The sequence below is a fragment of the Chelonoidis abingdonii genome, chromosome 1 (genome assembly GCF_003597395.2).
Source record: "Chelonoidis abingdonii isolate Lonesome George chromosome 1, CheloAbing_2.0, whole genome shotgun sequence".
Classification (NCBI taxonomy): Eukaryota; Metazoa; Chordata; order Testudines; family Testudinidae; genus Chelonoidis; species Chelonoidis abingdonii.
The window spans coordinates 99,457,049-99,476,511 of record NC_133769.1 but is presented as its reverse complement, the minus strand read 5'-3'; the positions used below and the strand labels follow the sequence as shown (position 1 = coordinate 99,476,511).

At 47.4% G+C, this 19,463-nt stretch overlaps 1 protein-coding gene across 1 annotated transcript in view; it reads right to left on the bottom strand.

Moving 5' to 3' along the window:
* Positions 1 to 13,698: 13,698 nt before the first annotated feature.
* The window catches only part of DMC1 (DNA meiotic recombinase 1), a 58,228-nt gene continuing 52,463 nt past the window's right edge, over positions 13,699 to 19,463 (bottom strand). Inside the window, exons 13-14 of the mRNA XM_075061548.1 lie at positions 15,759 to 15,875; positions 13,699 to 14,570 (exon numbers count right to left, since the gene is read on the bottom strand). Coding sequence (XP_074917649.1) covers positions 14,501 to 14,570; positions 15,759 to 15,875 — 187 coding nt within the window. The 3' untranslated portion in view covers positions 13,699 to 14,500. The remainder of the gene's footprint in view (positions 14,571 to 15,758; positions 15,876 to 19,463) is intronic.

The following is a 19,463-nucleotide window of genomic DNA, read 5'->3' as shown; positions in this document are numbered from 1 at the left end:
ACTGTGAGGAAAAACCTGGCCAAGCAGCATATTATGTAAATATTATACGAAAGTTTCGTAGCTGTCGCTTGTTCCGAGCTGGGGTTAACGTAGGTAGCGGAAGGAAGAGCCTTCCATTTTGCGTTAAATTCTTCTTTTGCTTTTTGCTCAGCTGGCGGTGGGGGGAGGGGTGTGTGGAAAATTAGATGTATTCTGTAGCGCATTGTGCTCGGAGAATAAGGCCTTTTGCCTTAACAGCAACTGCATGTGTGGGAGGTGGCAATAGGCAGGAAAGACAATAATTCTTCTCGGTGGCAAGCTGCAGAGTTTATGGCCTCAGTGTGCAATTTAACTCCGCTGCCCAAGGAATCTCCCTCCTAATCTCCCCTGTGCAGGAAAGTCACCCTCAGACACAACATTTAAGCTCAGTGTCTGCTGGAGCCCACAAGGGTTTGCAGTATAACAGATGCCATAAAGGCGATCTTGCCGCAGTGCTCGCGCAGCACAGGGTCAGTATCGGTAGCCGCCGCCATGATATTTACTTTCTCCTTATTTCCATTAAATAGAAGGGGAAAGGAAGTTTAGCTAAATTAATGCAATTATTTGCGTGAAGTAGTTACAGACCCTTCAATAGGAGGGAGATTCCTTGCGACCTATACGAAAACCCAAACTACGGAAGCATTTAAAACACTTCTGCTGCCCAGACATGAAGAAGAGCTCTGTGGAGCTTGAAAGTTTGCCTTACACTAGCATTGGACCAGCCAATATCACCTCACCTCGTCTCAGGACAACACGACTACAACAATAGGGCGAACTGTGTTATTTTGTGTGATAGTTTAGTGTGGGCTTTAAAGTGTTCTGTTGCAATTAAATTTTTTACATTTTAAAAAGTATGAGTAAGGACAATATTTTAAAGCCTTCCACAACCTTGTAATAATATTTGGCAAAATTCTGCCTTCTATTACATCTGTGTAACTCCACTGGTATCAATAGGATTTCATACGTTTGTAATGTAAATGTAGAATGAACTTGGCTCTGTATATTGTATTCCTCTGGTCCTTTTATGCTGAAGGATTCCAAGGTGCTTTACATGGCTCAAATCTTTTCTATGCTTCCGTAAGTGGAAGGCATGAAACTCCACTGATCTGAGCGGTGGAGGAAGTGGAAAGAGGTAAGGTAATGTCAGCTCTGCAGTGTCATTCCAATCCTTTGGAAACACTGGCTGAGGGCAGGGTGCAGGGCTAGTAGTTGTCCCTGCTCTGCACCATCATCACCCCCACAACACTTCAACTGTGAGCAGCAGAACAGAAGCTCCAACAGGGAAACCTTCCATAATCTGGCCCATACAAACTATATCCCGGCATCACAGGTCATACACTTCTCAAATGTCATCACCTCTGATGAAGGAACACAGCTTTATTTAACTGCATAAAAATACAACTTTCAGATGGAATGTAAATAAAAATGTGTCCCCTTGAAACTACAGGGGAACTTCAGGTATCCACCTGATTTAGAATATGGCGAGAACACTGGGATTACTACCATTATCTTTGTGAAAATGGACATGGGATGTAGCGTGCACACCATCATTTTTACTCAGTGGCTGCAGATACAAATACAGGTTTAAAATGTTTCCATTTCCTGTTTAACACTTAAACTAATTTTAACTCTGTTTAATAAATAAGAGTTCATTTAATCTGAGCACCATTTTAATGTGTTTTTTATTAATTATTATTATTATTTATTATTTATTTACAGTACTATTTGGAGTGCCTGGAAGCCCTAGTTGTGCACCTTGACCCTGATCCCATTGTGCCAGGCGCTGTACAAACACAGACCAAAAAGACAGTCCCTGTCCCAAGGAGCTTACAAGCTAAGGATAAGACAAGAGACAACACATGGACACAGACACACAGATGGGGGGAAACAATGAGACAATATTGGTCAGCATGATGGTTGGTGATAGACACCAGATACATAACCATTCCCAATTTTTTTGTTGGCACCATGGCAAAAGAGAGTTCTAAGGAGGAATTTGAAGAGAGATAATCTGTTAGTTTTTCAGATGTTCATGGGGAGCTCCTCCAAAGCATATGGGGCAGCATGAAAGAAAGCATGAACATGCCTGTTTGAAAATTTAACAAGTAGGACAATGGAGGTTGGCATTGTGGGCCGATTTGTAGTGGGAGTTGACATCTTGATAGTGAATGTGTGATGATAGGTAGCTTTAGGATATATACGCTTGGAAGGGCCTTGAAAGTAAAAGACAAGTGTGACGGTGCACCCCATAAGACTTTATGGAAATATGCTTAGGAATGTATCTATATGACATAACTGGAATATATTTTATGCTACATATGCCATGTGACGTATATCTGTAAAGGTTATGATCTACTGAATCTATTTATCCTATTTGCATGCATGCATCATTTTTGTATGATGAGAGGGACAAAGGATTCCCGCCTTATGCAAAAGATGTATAAATAAGTGGAACAGAACAAAGGGAAGAGCGCCATCATGAGGAATCCCCTAGCTACCACCTGAGCTGGAACAAGTGCTGTACCTGGGGAAAGAATTGTGCCCAGGCCTGGAAGGTGTCCAGTCTGAGGAAAAAAATTACTGAAACATCGCTAAGGGTGAGATTATCTGCATTTAGACATAGATTTGTGTATTTTATTTTGCTTGGTTACTTACTTTGTTCTGTCTGTTACTACTTGGAACCACTTAAATCCTACTTTTTGTGTATTTAATAAAATCACTTTTTACTTATTAATTAACCCAGAGTATGTATTAATACTCTTTATACAGGGTAGAACAGATTCATTTGGGTTTAGACCCCATTGGGAGTTGGACATCTGAGTGTTAAAGGCTGGAACACTTTTGTAAGCTGCTTTCAGTGAAGTCTGCTGCTTTGGGGCAAGAAATTCAGAACCTGGGTCTGTGTTGGAGCAGATGTGCGTGTCTGGCTCAGCAAGACAGGGTGCTGGGATCCCGAGCTGGCAGGGAAAGCAGGGGCAGTAGTAGTCTTGGCACATCGGGTAGCAGCTCCCAACAGGGTTTCTGTGATCCAACCTGTCACACAAGGATAGAGTCCTGGGGAAGAAATGGTTACTTACTGTAACTAGTTCTTCTATGTTCTTCCACTGGTTCTAAGTTTTGGCTAGGAAGAGGTCATTAGAGACTTTAGTGAGAGTGGTTTCAGTGGAATGCAAGGGGTTAAAGCCAGTCTAGAATGGAATTTGAGAAGAAATGGTTACTTACTGTAACTGTGGTTCTTCAAAATGTGATGCAGAAGTGTATTTCATTTAGGTGTGTGTGTGTCCAGCATGCTGGAGACTTCTGGCTAGCAGTACACATAAAAGGGCAGTGCTCATGCCTCGTGGGTGTGTGAGGCAGTGCCACACCACCATGACGCCCCCCACTGTTCCTTTGCACCAAAAGACGCATGAGAGGAGACTCCAAAGAGAGGGGATGGAGGGTAGGTGGTGGAATACGTCAGCATCACATCTCAAAGAACCACAGTTACTGTAAGTGACCGTTTCTTGTTTTTCAAGTTGATGCAGATGTGTATACATCTGCACAGTCACTTGATGATTACCTGTTAGTTTCACTCTCTCTGGGGCACCTAGCATTGGCCACTGTCAGTAGACAGGATACTGGGCTGGATGAACCTTTGGTCTGACCCAGTATGGCCAGTCTTAGTTCTTTTACGTATTCCACTTTAGCGACTTACAAGCTACCCCATGCAGAAGTGGGGGGCTCTAGGTCTACTGAAATAGGGATTGCAGGACCCCGCTTCCAAGGCCTGCGTCCACTCTGGAAGATGCAGTAATAGCATAATGGTCTGTAAATGTATGTATGGACCACATGGCCACCCTGCAAATGTCCAATATGGGACTGTTACTGAGGAATGCCATCCATATTGTTTGTGCTCTTGTTGAATGAGCTCATATCTGCTGAGGCGGCATGGCCAAAGCTATCTCATATGCAGTCTTGATACAGGATATTATCCATCTAGAAATGGTATGGGCAGAGATCACTTGTCCTTTCATGCAGTCTGCATAAGACATGAACAGATGAGGCAAAACATGAAAAAGACGGTTACTCACCTTTGTAGCTGTTGTTCTTCGAGATGTGTTGCTCATATCCATTCCAGTTAGGGGTGCGCGCTGCGTGTGCACGCTCGTCGGAAGATTTTTACCCTAGCAACCCTGGTGGGTTGGCAGGGTCGCCCCGTGGAGTGGCGCCACCATGGCGCCGGATATTTACCCTTGCTGACCCAACCGCTCCTTAGTTCCTTCTTGCCGGCTACTCCGACAGTGAGGAAGGAGGGCGAGTTTGGAATGGATATGAGCAACACATCTCGAAGAACAACAGTTACAAAGGTGAGTAACCGTCTTTTCTTCTTCGAGTGATTGCTCATATCCATTCCAGTTAGGTGATTCCCAAGCCTTATCTAGGCGGTGGGGTCGGAGTGAGATGTCGCAGAGTGTAACACTGCGGAGCCGAAGGCTGCGTCATCCCTAGACTGCTGAACCAGGGCATAGTGGGAGGCAAAGATATGGACCGAGGACCAGGTAGCTGCACGACGGATCTCATGAATGGATACGTGAGCGAGGAAAGCAGCCGATGAGGCCTGAGCCCTGGTAAGAGTGCGTAGTCACGTGGCTCAATGGAACATGAGCCAAATCGTAACAGGTGCGGATGCACGACGTCACCCAGGAGGAAATCCGCTGTGAGGAAATGGGTAGGCCCCTGATACGCTCAGCCACCGCAACAAAGAGTTGGGGGGGTTCTGCGAAATGGTTTTGTTCACTCGATGTAAAAAGCGAGCACTCTACGGACATCTAGGGAGTGTAGCTGCTGCTCCCTGTGAGACGAATGTGGCTTTGGGAAGAAGACAGGTAGGAAGATCTCCTGGTTAACATGGAAGGCCGATACCACTTTGAGGAGAAAGGCCAGATGTGGTCACAACTGCACCTTGTCCCTGTGGAATACAGTATATGGGGGATCTACTGTGAGGGCCTGAAGCTCGGAGATTCGTCTTGCTGATGTGATGGCCACCAGGAAAGCGGTTTTCCATGAGGGGTAGAGAAGGGAGCAAGTTGCTAACGGCTCAAATGGGGCGGACATGAGTCTGGCAAGAACCAGGTTAAGGTCCCATGTTGGGGTGGAGCGGCATACCTGGGGGTAGAGGCGCTCTAGGCCCTTAAGGAATCTAGACACCATCAGGTGTGAGAATACCAAGCGGCCATTCTCCCCTGGGTGGAAGGTAGAGATGGCCGCCAAATGGACCCTCAAAGATGATACCGCTAGGCCCTGTTGTTTGAGAGACCACAGGTAATCCAAGATGTTAGGGATGGAGACCTCGGTGGGAAGGAAGTTCCGCTCCACGCACCAGCACATGAAACGCTTCCACTTGGCCAAATATGTCGCTCTAGTGGAAAGCTTCTGCTACCCAGGGGCACCTGTTGCACTGGGGCAGAGCAACACAGCTCAGACTGGGCCAGCCACTCAGGAGCCATGCTGTGAGGTGGAGGGACTGAAGGTCCGGGTGACGCAGTTTGCCGTGGTCCTGAGTGATCAGGTCCAGGTGAAGAGGCCGGGGGACAGGGTCTGCTATGGATAGGTCTGGCAACATGGTGTACCAGTGTTGCCAAGGCCACGCTGGAGCTATCATGATTAAGCGGGCTTTGTCCCTGCGTACTTTCAGTAGGACCCTGTGGACGAGCGGAAATGGTGGAAAGGCGTAGAGCAGGTGCCTCGTCCACAGTATAAGGAAGGCGTCTGCCACTGAACCCGGTGAGAGGCCTTGAAAGGAGCAGAACATCTGGCATTTCCTGTTCCCGTGAGACGCGAAGAGGTCTATCCAGGGAAACCCCCACCTCCGGAAGAGTGAAAGAGTAACGTCCAGGCGAAGTGACCATTCGTGGGAAAGGAAGGATCTGCTGAGGCGATCCGCCAGTGTGTTCCGAACTCCCGCGAGAAAGGACGCGATGAGGTGTACAGAGTGGGCTATGCAAAAGTACCAGAGTCGTAAGGCTTCTTGACACAGGGGCAAAGACCTCGTGCCGCCTTGCTTGTTTATATAGTGCATGGCCGTTGTGTTGTCGGTGAATACTGACACGCAACGGCCCTGTAAGTGCTGTTGGAATGTCTGGCAAGCGAGGTGGACCGCTCTCAACTCCCGGATGTTGATGTGCAGGGTCAGCTCTTGAGATGACCAAAGGCCCTGGGTGCGTAGGTGCCCGAGGTGAGCCCCGCAACCCAGGGATGATGCGTCCATTGTCAGGGACGCCGAGGGCTGGGGTGGATGGAACGGGAGCCCTGCACACACCATGGAGGGATCCAGCCACCACTCTAAGGAGTCTAGGACGGTCGGGGGAATGGTGACGACCATGTCCATAGCATCTCTGGCTGGTCGGTATTGTGAGTTGAGCCATGACTGGAGGGGCCGGCGGCGCAGTCTGGCGTATTTTGTTACGAATGTACAGGCCGCCATGTGGCCCAGAAGAGCGAAGCAAGTGCGTACCGAAGTCAACGGCGCCACTTGCAGACTCTGGATGATGGCTACCATAGTCTGGAACCGTGGCAGTGGTAGACAGGCTCTGGCAAGATTGGAGTCCAGGGTGACGCCAATAAATTCTATCCTCTGAGTGGGGATCAGAGTCGATTTTTCTGCATTGATCATTAGGCCTAGATGTAGGAAAAGGTCCTTGGCAATGTGGACGTGATGGAGGACTCGCGCCTCGGAGGTCCTTCTGATGAGCCAGTCATCTAGATACGGAAACACGTGTATCCGACTGCGGCGGAGGTGGGCGGCGACTACAGCCATACATTTGGTGAATACTCTTAGGGCTGTAGAGAGGCCGAACGGGAGGACCGCGAACTGAAAATGTTGGCGGTTGGCCACGAACCAGAGGAACTTCCTGTGAGGTGGGAAGATAGCTATGTGGAAGCAGGCATCTTTCATATCGAGGGCAGCATACCAGTCTCCAGGATCCAGGGATGGGATAATGGTCCCCAGGGATACCATACAGAACTTCAACTTTATCATGTATTTGTTGAGTTCCTGCAGATCGAGGATAGGTCTGAGACCTCCCTTTGCCTTGGGGATTACGAAGTAGCGGGAGTAAAATCCCTTGCCCCATTCATGCTCCGGTACCTCCTCTATGGCTCCTTTGGTGAGGAGCGTTTGTACCTCCTGGAGAAGGAGTTGCTCGTGAGAGGGGTCCCTGAAGAGGGACGAGGGAGGGGGATCGAAGGGGGGGGTTGAAATAGATTGGAGGTGGTATCCAAATTCCAGCGTGCATAAGGCCCAGCGATCTGACGTTAGCTGGGACCACGCAGGGAGGAAAAAGGAAAGATGGTTGGAGAAAGGAGAGGATGGATCCTTTAAAGAAACTGGTACAATGCCCTCGGGCGCACCTTCAAAAGGAAGGTTTTGGCCCTGAGGAAGGCTTGAAGGAGCCTTGGTTTTGGCCCCTTGGTTGCCCGATTGCCTTCAGCGACCTGTTCTGCCTCGCCGTCTGGCGAAGTCTTGCCTCTGCCGGAGCTGAGGGTAAGGGCGGTGCAGTTGGGGCCGGAAGGGCCTGCGCTGAGTCACTTGCATGTGCAAGCCTAACGAGCGCATAATGACCCTGTTGTCTTTTAGGCTCTACAGCCTATGGTCAGTTTTATCCGAGAACAGCCCTTGGCCCTCAAAGGGAAGATCCTGAATAGTGTGTTGGAGCTCCGGGGGGAGGCCGGAGACCTGCAGCCACAAGATACGCCCATAGTCACGCCAGAGGCCAGAGTCCTGGCAGCTGAGTCCGCGGCGTCCAGGGAAGACTGGAGGGAAGTTCTTGCCACCTTCTTTCCTTCATCGAGGATCGCCGAGAACTCCTGTCATGCGTCCTGCGGATGCAACTCCTTAAATTTGTCCGCTGCTGCCCAGGTGTTATAACTATAGCGGCTAAGGAGGGCTTGCTGATTGGACACGCGGAGTTGGAGTGCCCCTGCGGAATACACTTTGCGCCCTAGCATGTCTATGCGTCTCACGTCCTTTGATTTAGGGGCTGGAGCCTGCTGGCCATGGCGCTCCCTCTCGTTAACCGACTGGACAACGAGGGAGCAAGGAGGAGGGTGGATATAGAGATATTCGTAGCCCTTGGAGGGCACCATGTATTTACGCTCTACACGTCGCGCAGCGGGTGGGACAGAGGCCAGGGACTGCCAGATCGTAGTGGCATTGGCCTGTATGGTCCTAATGAAGGGAAGAGCCACTCTAGTGGGGGCATCTGATGACAAAATGTCCACCACTGGTCCTGTACCTCCGGGACCTCCTCGGCCTGCAAGTTCATATTTTGTGCAACGCGTTTGAGGAGGTCTTGGTGGGCCCCGAGGTCGATTGGTGGGGGGCCAACAGACGAGGTTCCAGCTACAGCCTTGTCAGGGGAGGATGAAGAGGAGAGACCTGGAACAAGCGGGTCTGACGATGGCTCCTCCTGGTGGATCGTCTCTGTCTCCCTGGGGAGCTGGGAGTCCTGAGGCTGGGTCAACCCTTCCTCCATGGGAGGAGAAGGAGGGCGGGTGATCGTGGCTTCCGGCACCCGGTGTTCTGAGGTGGCCGAGCGCGATGGACCTGGGTGAGAGCCTTGGGCCTGATGGTATGCCCAAGGTGTCCAGAAACCCCACTGTTGTGGCCCATGATCTTGAGGCTGAGGCTCATGGAATAATGCAGCAGGCATGTCGGTGTCTGGGGCGTAGGCACTATCCTCCTGAGAAGACACGGACTGGTGTCAGGACGGCCAGGGAGGAGCCGAGCGAGCCTGGTATGAGTCCTTTGCTCTCATTGCTGGAGATCTCCTCGGTGCCAGGGATCGGTACCAGGAGTCATATTGGTGCCGAGAACGAGACCAGGACCTGCAACCAGCATGGTGCTGGCAGGTTGACCTGGATCTCGAAGGTCTGCGGCGGGACCGGCTGCGAGAGTCTCGGTGCCGGGAGCGGTGCCTAGAACCGGAGCGGCACCGAGAGTACCGGGCAGGACAGAAGTGGATCTGTGCCACGAGTATGACTGGTACCGCCTAGGTGAGCGGTGCCGGGACTGCGAGCAGCGTCTAGACTGGGACCGTCCATGAGACTGTGAGCAGTGCCAGGACCTGGATCGAGATCGGTGCCAGCTTGCCGATTCCAATGAAGGAGGTCTCATAGCGGCTGGCTTGCCTCTGGAATGTAGTACCCGCACCGGCAGTGCCGGGGGTTGAGGCAGGGCAGACTCAGTCATCGCTGTAAGGTCCCTGGCTGAGGAGAATGTCTCCGGTGTGGAAGGGATCGTAAGCTCAACCACAGGCCTCAGTGGGGAGCTCTCAAGGACCGGACTCGACGGCCCTCTTGGGACCGTAGTCGACAGTACCACAGTGGTCGGTGCCACAGCAGGAGTAGGTGCTGGGCGGTCTGAACGAGGTTGAGTCTGCGTCAAAGGCGTGGAGGAAGCAGAGGGCCTCCGATCAGGTCCCTGTGCCAGAGAAGGCTGGTGCCGAGGTGTCTTGGCGGAGCCGGCACAGTCCGGTGCCGGAGGAGCGCTGTCAGTGCTCGGTGCCAAGGACGGAGGGTTCAGGGGTGCCTCCATAAGGAGAGTTTTCATGCGAAAGTCCCTCTCCTTTTTTGTCCGTGGCTTAAAAGTCTTACAAATGTGGCACTTATCTGAGATGTGCGATTCCCCGAGGCACTTTAGGCAAGAGTTGTGGGGATCGCTTGTGGGCATTGGCTTTTTACTGGCCGAGCATGGTTTGAACCCCGGTGAACCAGGCATGGGCCCCGGCACCAGGTGCGGGGAAGGGCTAATGCCCAAACCCCGCTAAATTATGTACACTAACTATCTAATAACTATAAAACTAATTACACTATAGACTAAGTCAACTAGGTACAACAAGATATTGAATGAACAAGGAGAAGCTAGGGAAGTGGAGGACAGCTAAGCCGCACTCCACTGTTCCAATGACCGACATGGGCGGTAAGAAGGAACTGAGGAGCGGTCGGGTCAGCAGGGGTATATATCCAGCGCCATGGCGGCGCCACTCCAGGGGGCGACCCTGCCGACCCACCGGGTGCTAGGCGTAAAAATCTTCGACGAGCGCTGCAACAGCACGGCATGCAACACTAACTGGAATGGATAATGAGCAATCACTCGAAGAAGAACAAGTTCAGATCCTATCGCAGATACAAGCTAGATATGCCAGATGACATCCAAAGTTTCGAGGTGCTGTTTTCTCTAGGGGATGAATGTAAACTTAGGGAAAAAGTTAAATTACACACCTGGTTCAGATAAAATTGACAGAAACACGTCTGAAAAAACATTTGTGTGTAGTTATAAAGTTTATACTTTGGAGGATGTGTGTAAGAGAGGGCCCATGCTATGAGAGCCTGCAATTCAAACACCCTTCTTGGGCAGACTAATGGCTACCAAGAACATGGTTTCTACACCAAGAGGGGCAGTGGCACTACAGGCGTGTACGGCTTCGAATGAAGGGCCCATTAGGAGCCATGAAACCCATGTTTACGGTTCCCCACAAAAGGGACCGGCTTCTTAGGGGGGAACAGGGGGGGGGGGGGAGGACCACAGAGTATCAAATGGAGAAGCCATTTTAGAAATCCTAGTTACCACAAATAGTATTGGCAAAGACCAATTCCCCCCATTCCCTTACAGTAGGGGAATGATATTAACAATCAGATGCACCCTCAGTGACCATGAGTGTAAGTCCCAGGATACTGAAGGTGTCCTGACAGATGTCCAAGTTGGTTGTTCCTACGGCCCAAGGACTACACTGAAAACCTTTTCACACTCTCGCTAAAGTAGGCCGATCCCGGTAGAAAGGAACTTCCTATCGTTGAGTAGGACTTTTGGACAGCCTGGCTGAGCAATGTTCTTCTCATTAAACTGTGCACAGCCACGCCATCAGAGTGCACGGATTAGTACAAGCATGGCGAATGCAGTCATGGTTAAGATGGAGGAAAAGGGTAATGGGAGGCTGAATCAATACACAAGGTCAGAGAACCAGTACTGTCTCGGCCACACTAGGGTTATGAATAGATAAGTTTGGCCCAATCTAAATCTGAGCTTGAAGGATGATCTGTGTACCTCACAAACCTTGCAATTCAGTAATTAAGTGTTAGGTTGGTGTGTGTTATTCGTGATGCCTTCAGTGGGGCTCAAACATGGGCCTTCATATGGGGGAGTGATTCCTAACAGTGATCTCCACACACACTGCCTGCTTTGGAGCTCAAACTCCAGTCACAGGTAGTAAGAAGGAACTGAGGAGAGTCAGGGCGATGCCACCTGATATAGCCAAAGGAGGGGCCAGAGTCACTAAATGCAAGTATCACCCCTCTATGGGTACTGCTAGGGAAAAGTCTCTGCCTCCAGTGCACTGGGCACACACACCTAAGTGGAATACATGTCTTCATCTACTTGAAGAAGAACTGCAGTATTTGTAAAAAGAAGAACTGCACCAATTGTAAAGAGCACACTCAGTGAGCTTAGAGATGAAAGCGGTGTGACACTGTATGGAATATGGGAGACACTTTATGATATTATTGATACTAATATTATAATCTTACCAGATATACCATGTAAGGTATCAGTGAAAATGTTATGATTTGCCAGGTATGATCATCTTTTTTTTATGTTTGTATCATCTTTGTATTGTAAGTTATAAATATGTGTGGTATATTTGTATTTCAAACTTGTGCTGTGTATCTGGGTGACACCCCCAGACAGAAATACATCAGCGCTGCCTAGCCCAGGGGTTCTCAAACTGGGCGGTCGGGACCCCTCGGGGTTATGAGGTTATTACATGGGGGGTTGTGAGCTGTCAGCCTCCACTCCAAACCCCGCTTTGCCTCCAGCATTTATAATGGTGTTAAATATATAAAAAAGTGTTTATAGTTTACTCAGAGGATTGTTATGTGATAGGGGTCGCCAGTACAAAAGTTTGAGAACCACTGGCCTAGTCTGTTCCATGGCCCATCAGGGGCAATCAGTGACAATAAACTCATTGAAGGAAGCCAGAGGCTTCACCATATGAATCAGCAAGACTTGTAGGGGCATGCCTGTGAACAGAGAACTCTAAGGCTTTTCCATGCCATGTGCTGTGAAGCTTGTGTTTGGGACAAAAGATGTACAAGCCGCATGGCAAAAAATATGAAAAGACAGCTGCATCATTCTCCATTTTGTCTTCAATCCTGCTTCTATCCTCTGGAGTAACTTCTCTACAAACTGAAGCTCTGAACAAAGGACTGTATGACCCATCCAAGCTTTGGATGTGTTCCAAAGGGATTTTCAACCCAGCAAACTCACCAATACTGCTAAGAAATGGATATATAGATCTGGAGACATATATCTATCTGATTGCTTTACCATTTAACAACTCTCTTCTTGTTCTTTCCTTTTCTTTTCTAATAAACCTTTAGTTTTAGATACTAAAAGATTGGCTGGCAGCGTGGTATTTTGGGTAAGATCCAAACTAATATTGACTGTGGGGTTCAGAAGAACATTTTGTATAGTGAGCAGAGTTTTTAAATAACTCCTTACCTTACTGGACCTATGTGCTAATTGGGAGCCAGATAACTGGAATGCAATAAAGGGGGCTGTGTGATTTCTTTTTTCAGCTTCTTGATAACCAGTATAGGGGATCAGGAGCACAATTTGTGACTGGTTGGTGTGTCTAACTTCATTGTTAACCACCAATTTTGGGAGAATCTGCTCTCCTTTTTGCAGCCTGCCCTGATCTTGGCATTTTAGGTGAGGGCTAGCCTAGGCACACTGGGTCACAAGAGTGAAATGGGGCAGTAGTTGGAGAGGTAAGTTGGGTCAAGGGTGGGTTTGTTGAAGATGGAAGAGACTAAAGCATGTTAGTATTGTGAGAGGAAAAAGCCAGAGGAGAGCAAGAAGTTAAGAGTAAGGGTGGAGATTAGTATGGGCATGAGGGAGATCAGAAAATGTGACTGGATGCAATCACTAGAGCAAGTGGAGAAGTTAGTGGAGGAAAGTGAACAAGAAACTTAAGCATCCCTCACAGGGAAGAAGCAGGAGAGAGTAGTAGGAGGGGAGGGAGGAAGAGAATGCAAGCCAAGGGGAGGGAGAAGGTCATATCATATTTCATCAATTTCCTCTTAAAATAATGTGTTGATGTGTGTTCTTTGTGGGCCATCCATGAGACTGTGGACTCTCTGCAGCTTTTTGCTCAAGGTAGTGTCTCATAGGCTCCATGAAGTCTTCTATCTTGTGTTTCATGAAATTTATTATCACTAACTCGTCACCTGGTGCTGAGTCTCTTCTTTGTACTGTATTGAAAAACGGTAAAAAATATACACCTTCCTAATATTTTCTGAGAGAGCAATTGCTGTTATTGCCACAGGGATATTATGTGATTGTGAATGGGAAGAGAGATGGTCCACAAGATAATGTTGCTTATTAAAATGTTCTTTACTCTGAACAAGTTTGGAAACCACTGGCTTAGAGCAAGTAGAGAAGAAGGGAGTGTACTATGTTGCTTTTGTCGCATTGACCAATCTTAATAGCGTTGTCAGGCACCAGTTAGTCCCATCCCATCCGGCTCTCCTTAGTTGCAGGGAGGATCTCTGCAGCCTGGGACCCTCATAGATAACAGCTGAAGTAAAACGAAAAATTGAAGAATCCCCCCACCCCCCCCCCCCCAAAAAGTGTTAAACATATAGTGTTTCTTTATTTTTTAAAAAATATTTGAAGCATTATAATGTTGGGCTATATCTCATTAGTTTACTCATGCAAATTCTCACAACAAAATCTGTGAGACTACTCACAGAACCAGGATCTCACTCAAACTATGTGTTGGCTGTACTGCACACAAGCATAAAGAGAGATGTTTTAATTTAGCATTTTTCCTAGATATAAAAAATAGACAACAGCTTTAAATATTCCAGAACAAAAATACAGGCACTTTAAAAACAAATAAATAATCGAATCAAGATTTCTAAAAATCTTTTCAAGCAACTATCATTCCTCTACTGTCAATGAAACATTAGAAAGTTCACCCATTCTTCTCTCTCTTTCACTGCACTTTCCCTCTGTCTGTTAGTTACTCATTATTTTTTAAAAACTGTGTTTCAATGCTGTTCCATTCCATGCCAATATATTCTATTCCAAAGACATTCCTTTCCCAAGAAACTATAAAAAGTGCACATTAAGCCCATGTGACAAAACGGCTTTGCTTCTCCTGAACCACTAGGAAAGTATTCCTTGAATAAGTCACATTTCTGTGCTTTTTCAACTTCTGGCTGCTTGAAAGATCATTTTAAAATAGCACTAAGGTGAACCAGGAACTGTTAAGATTATTGAAATATGATACCTAAAAAGCTCTTCCCGGCATTCTTCTAATTTTAAACTTTCCAAATTGTGTATGAAAAACACTAAGTAACCAAGGAGTCAGACCTTGGATACCATGGTTTCATCTGAGGTGCATGGGCTGTTTTCAAATGGAGATTTGCACCAGTTTTCCATCTACTCTTTGGCATCCCCAATCCCTCCAGCAGTTATTGCAAATGTAGCTTCATTTTCAGGCATCTCAGGGCTGGGAAAAGAAAGAAGCAAGAAAATGGCTGTTCTCTGTGTAAAATGTAGTCATGATGCAATAGCCAAGATTTTATCAATTCAAACTAGGTAGAATACCTCTGTCATAAATAGATAGCTAAGGGTTAATGTTTCTTTTACCTGTAAAGGGTTAACAAAGGGAACCAAACACCTGACCAGAGGACCAATCAGGAAACCAGATTTTTAGTTTCTTTAAGACTTGTTTGAGTTTCTCTCTGGGTAGATTAGGAGGCAAGGGAAGATTCTCTTGTGTAGATCTACGGAGGGTAGGCTCGGCCAGCACCACGGAGTTGGTGGGAGGGAACAGAGAGATAGGATCATCTCTGTTTCCTTGTTGTTGGGGTTTGTCTCTTTGTGGAATAAGGAGACATGCTTCTTGGTAATGGTATTGTGATGTAAAGAGATTGCATCAGCTCTCTCAGGTTAGCCCAGAGAGGAAAGTCTGGGTGGGAGAGGGAGGGGGAAGGGAAGTGGAGGATTTCCCTTGCCGGTAGACTCAGAGCTTCTGGGTCTTGGGGGTCCCCCCAGGGAAAGGATTGGGGAGACCCGGGAGAGTTGATCAGGTACTCCGAATCCTGATTGGTGGCAGCGAGATCAGATCCAACCTGATAATAAGCTTGGGGGAGGTTCATGCTGAGCACCCAGATTTTGGACGCTAAGGTCCAGATTTGGGACCGGAGGCTTATTACAACCTCAGAGCTCATATTCTTAGTTGTAAATTATAGAAATTGTCCATCAGGATTTATTACCAAAAAGTTCGAAATCCACCCCTGAGCAGAGGATAAAGAGCAAGTCCATTCCCCACTTAATTTTCTTTTAAATGTTTCAAAAATAAAGACTGGAATGAGTTGCACACACAATTGCATATATTTTTGTTTAGATTTCCTGTCTGGAGTGGTTTCTAATTTTTTTTTATGTGATGTGGCAGAACCAAACATAGTTCCTGTCCAAGGCCGGCACAACCCATTAGGCGACGCTAACATTTGGGGTGTGGCAACCGTGGCGGCCGTATCTTCGGTCGCCCTCGTTGTCGGCGGTATTTTGGGGGCGGGACCTTCCGCTGCCTCTCTCGGGGACACCATTTCCGGGGGTGGGACCTTCCGCCGCCAAGGGCACCAAAAAAGCTGGCAGCGCTCCTGCTCCTGTCCCACAAAAGAGAGGTGTTTACCTGTCATATATCTTGGCAATACGCAACTCCCCCCTTCCTTTCCGCAAACTAATCCTTGTGGTTGAAGCATGAGCAAGGATGTGGCCGCCAATGGGCTTCTTAGGGTCTGCCTGAAAACTAAATTAACAAAAAATAATTATTAAATTTCTCTTGGTGAATTCCATAGGCTAACAATCATGACAAATCGTCACACAAGGCGTGATTATCTCAGATGAATGGATGTGTAACAAGAGGATTTAGCTAAAGGGTTGTCTATACTTAAAACAATCCAGTGGCACAGCTACACCACAGCAGTTGCTCCACTGTAGTGCTTCACTGAAGACACTTCCTATGCCAACAGAGAAGGTTCTCCTGTTGGCATAGGTATTCCAGCTCCGTAAGACAGGAGAATTCTCCCATTGATCTAGTACTGTGTACACCAAGGTTACATCAATTTAACTGCATAGCTCAAGGATGTGAATTTTTCACAACCCTGGGGCAACGTAATTATACCAGCCTAATTTCCTAGTGTGGACCAGGTCTAAGTTTTTACTACATTTATGCTCTTAGGTGTGGTTTTCAAAAGTGCTTAATGTTGGCTGAACTCTGCTCACATGGACTGCAACAGGCGCAAAGTTAGGCCAACACTGAATGTTTTAAGAAATCCCACCCTTAATCTTTACACCTAAACTGGTTCCACAACAATTCTGCTCAAAATTTTCAACATTTCTTGTGATATGTTTTCTAAGTTCAACCCATGGTGAAAGTGGCCATCATGACAGACAGGGCATGGACAATGAAAGGAAAAGAATTTAAAGACTCAGAGAAACCCATGAGTGTAATTTGTGAATGATCTGTTGACCCTTTTTGACCTGAGTGGCTAGTCAAAGTTCAGGGCCTGGGGTTGTCTCAGTTGGAAGTAAGGTATCAGAGGGGTAGCCGTGTTAGTCTGGATCTGTAAAAGCAGCAGAGAATTCTGTGGCACCTTATAGACTAACAAGACCGTTATGGAGCGTGGCTTTCGTGGTGAATTACCCGCTTATCGTCCAGACGTGGAGGTAGTGAATTCAGGGGTAGGTAAAATCAATATGCTAAGCAAGCAAGCTAGAGATAACGAGGTGTTCCAATTCAGGGAGGTTGATGGGGCCTGTCTCTAGCAGTAGGGGTGAAACAAGGAGAAAACTGGTTTTGTAGTTGGCAAGCATTCAAAGTTCTTTGTTTAGTCCAGAGCTGCATGGTGTCAATTGCAATGACTGAACTTCAGCAGTTTCCTCTTTGAAGTCTGATTCCTGAAGGTTTTTTGCTGCAGATGGCACGTTAAGTCTGCTATAATGTGCCAGAGGGAGTGAAGTGCTCTCCTACAGGTTTTGTATATTGCCATTCCTGATATCTGGATCTTGTTGCCATTTAATCCTTTTCCGTAGTGATGTCTTTGGCCAAGTAATAGGCAGAGGGGCTTCTGAATATATAGGGTATTATTACATTGGTGAACGTGCAGGTGAATGAACCGTGATGGTGTGGCTGATTCTGCGTTATGTCCTGTGATGTGTCGCTGGTAGCGAGTATGTGGGCAGATTGGTATCTAGAGGTTTGTTGCATGATTGGTCCTGAGAGTAGAGTTTACATGGTAATGGTTGCATGTTGTGGGTGAGAATAGGTTTCAGTGGGGGTTTCTGTTGGCAAGGATTGGCCTGCCACCCAAGACCTGATGAAAGTGTGGGAATCATTGTCCAGGATGGGTTTGTAGTATCCCTGATGATCGTTGAGAGGTTTAGGCTGGCGTATGTGATGGCAGTGGAGTCCTGTGGATTTCTTTCTTGGGTTTGTCTTGTAGTAGGAGGCTTCTGAGTACACGTCTGGCTTCTGTTGATCTGTTTCCTAATTCTACTCGTCGGTATTGTAGTTTTGAGAATTGCTTGGGTGAGATTTTGTAGTGTTGGTCTCTGTCTGATGGGGTTAAGAGAATGCGGTGGTATCCAGTCAGCTGTTGGCTGTAGAAACAATGGATCGTGTGATGTGCCCGGATGGAAGCTGGAGGCATTGAAAGGTAGGCATAGCGGTCGGTAGCGGTTTTGGAATATAGGGTGGTGTTAAATGTGACCATCACTATTTGCAACCGTGGTGTCTTAGAAAGTGGACCTCCTGTTAGTATTAGGGATCACTGGCGAGGTGATGGTGGGGTGAAGTTGTTGAAATCGTAGTGGAATTTTTTAGAGTCTCCTTCACCCTGGTCAGATGATGAAATGTCATCAATGTAGCGTAGGTAGAGAAGCGGCTGGAGTGGACGAGAGCTGAGGAAGCGTTGTTCCAGGTCAGCCATAAAATTGCATATTGTTGGCCATCGGAGCCCATACAGTGCACTGAATATGAGATGTATATTATTGTCATCAAACTTGAAATATAGTTTGTGTGGATATAAAGGCACAGAAGCTCAGCAAGCCAGTTGTGCTGTGGCATCATCAGAGGAATATGTTCCTGACGGCCTTGTATTCCATCTGTGGTGTGGGATTTTGTGTAGAGGCCTCTACATCCATGTGGGCTAGGATGGTGTTTTGGGAGGTGACCAATGCATTGTAGTTTCCTCGAAATCAGCAGGTGTCACGGACGATAGCTGGGATGCTGGTTCGGCATAGTCTGATAGAAGTCCACATTCCAACTTCAGTGAGAGTGCAATCGCTGATCGATTGATGGGCGCGTCCAGGGATTTGCGGGTTTTGTGATCTGGGTAGTAGATAGAATACCTGGTCGTGCTCTAAGGGTATTGCTGATTGTTCCGGTTAGTGTAGGGAGTGTCTGAGTTAGATGGTGAGCTTCAGTTTGTATTACCTCAGTGGGCTCTGAGGGAAGTGCCTGTTAGAATTTTAGTATGGAGATGTTGTCTGGCGGCCTCCTTTTGGTAGTACAGCACCTGTTCATGATGACAACAGCACCTCCTTTATCAGGCCTCTGATGATAATGTCAGGGTTGGTTTCTGGCGTGTGATGGCATGCGTTCTGCAATGACTTAGGTTAGTGAGCAAAGCGGTGTTGTTTTTCCACGATTTCTGCCTTGCAGCTTCGGCGAAGATTCAATGTTATTGAATTGAATACAACCTCCCTGGCCACACATATAAGCAGACCTTAAGGTGGGCCATCCTGCAGCAAAAACTTCAAGCCCCGACTATCAAAGAAAACTGCTGACTTCAGTTCATTTGCAAATTGACAACCATCAGCTCTGGACTAACAAAGACTGTAATGCTTGCCAATACAGAACCAGTTCTCCTTCCTTAGTTTTCACACCTCTATGCTAACAGGGCCCATCTCCCTGATTGAACTAACCTCGTACTCTAAGCTTGCTGCTACATATTAAAGCCTACCCCTGGAAATTTCCACTACCTGCGTCTGACAAAGCGGGTATTCACCCACGAAAGCTCACACTCCAAAATGTCTGTTAGTCTATATAAGGTGCCACAGGATTCTCTGCTGCTTTTTCAGTTGGAAGTAGAAATTGATGGCATCTGGTATTTTCTTTAATTTACAAGTAACATACAAAATCCTGCTTCTCCAAATGCTGGACAAAGAACAAATGGAGCACTTTCTTAGCTTACATCCACAAGCCTCCTTAGCCAACACCAAACCTAAAAGCTCTCTCTCTAGCTTTTTTCCAGGTTCGTATACAGTGCTTACAGGCTACTGCTTCAATTTCTTGCTTTTTGCCTCTGCCTCTCTCTCAGTTCTTCTCTGTTCT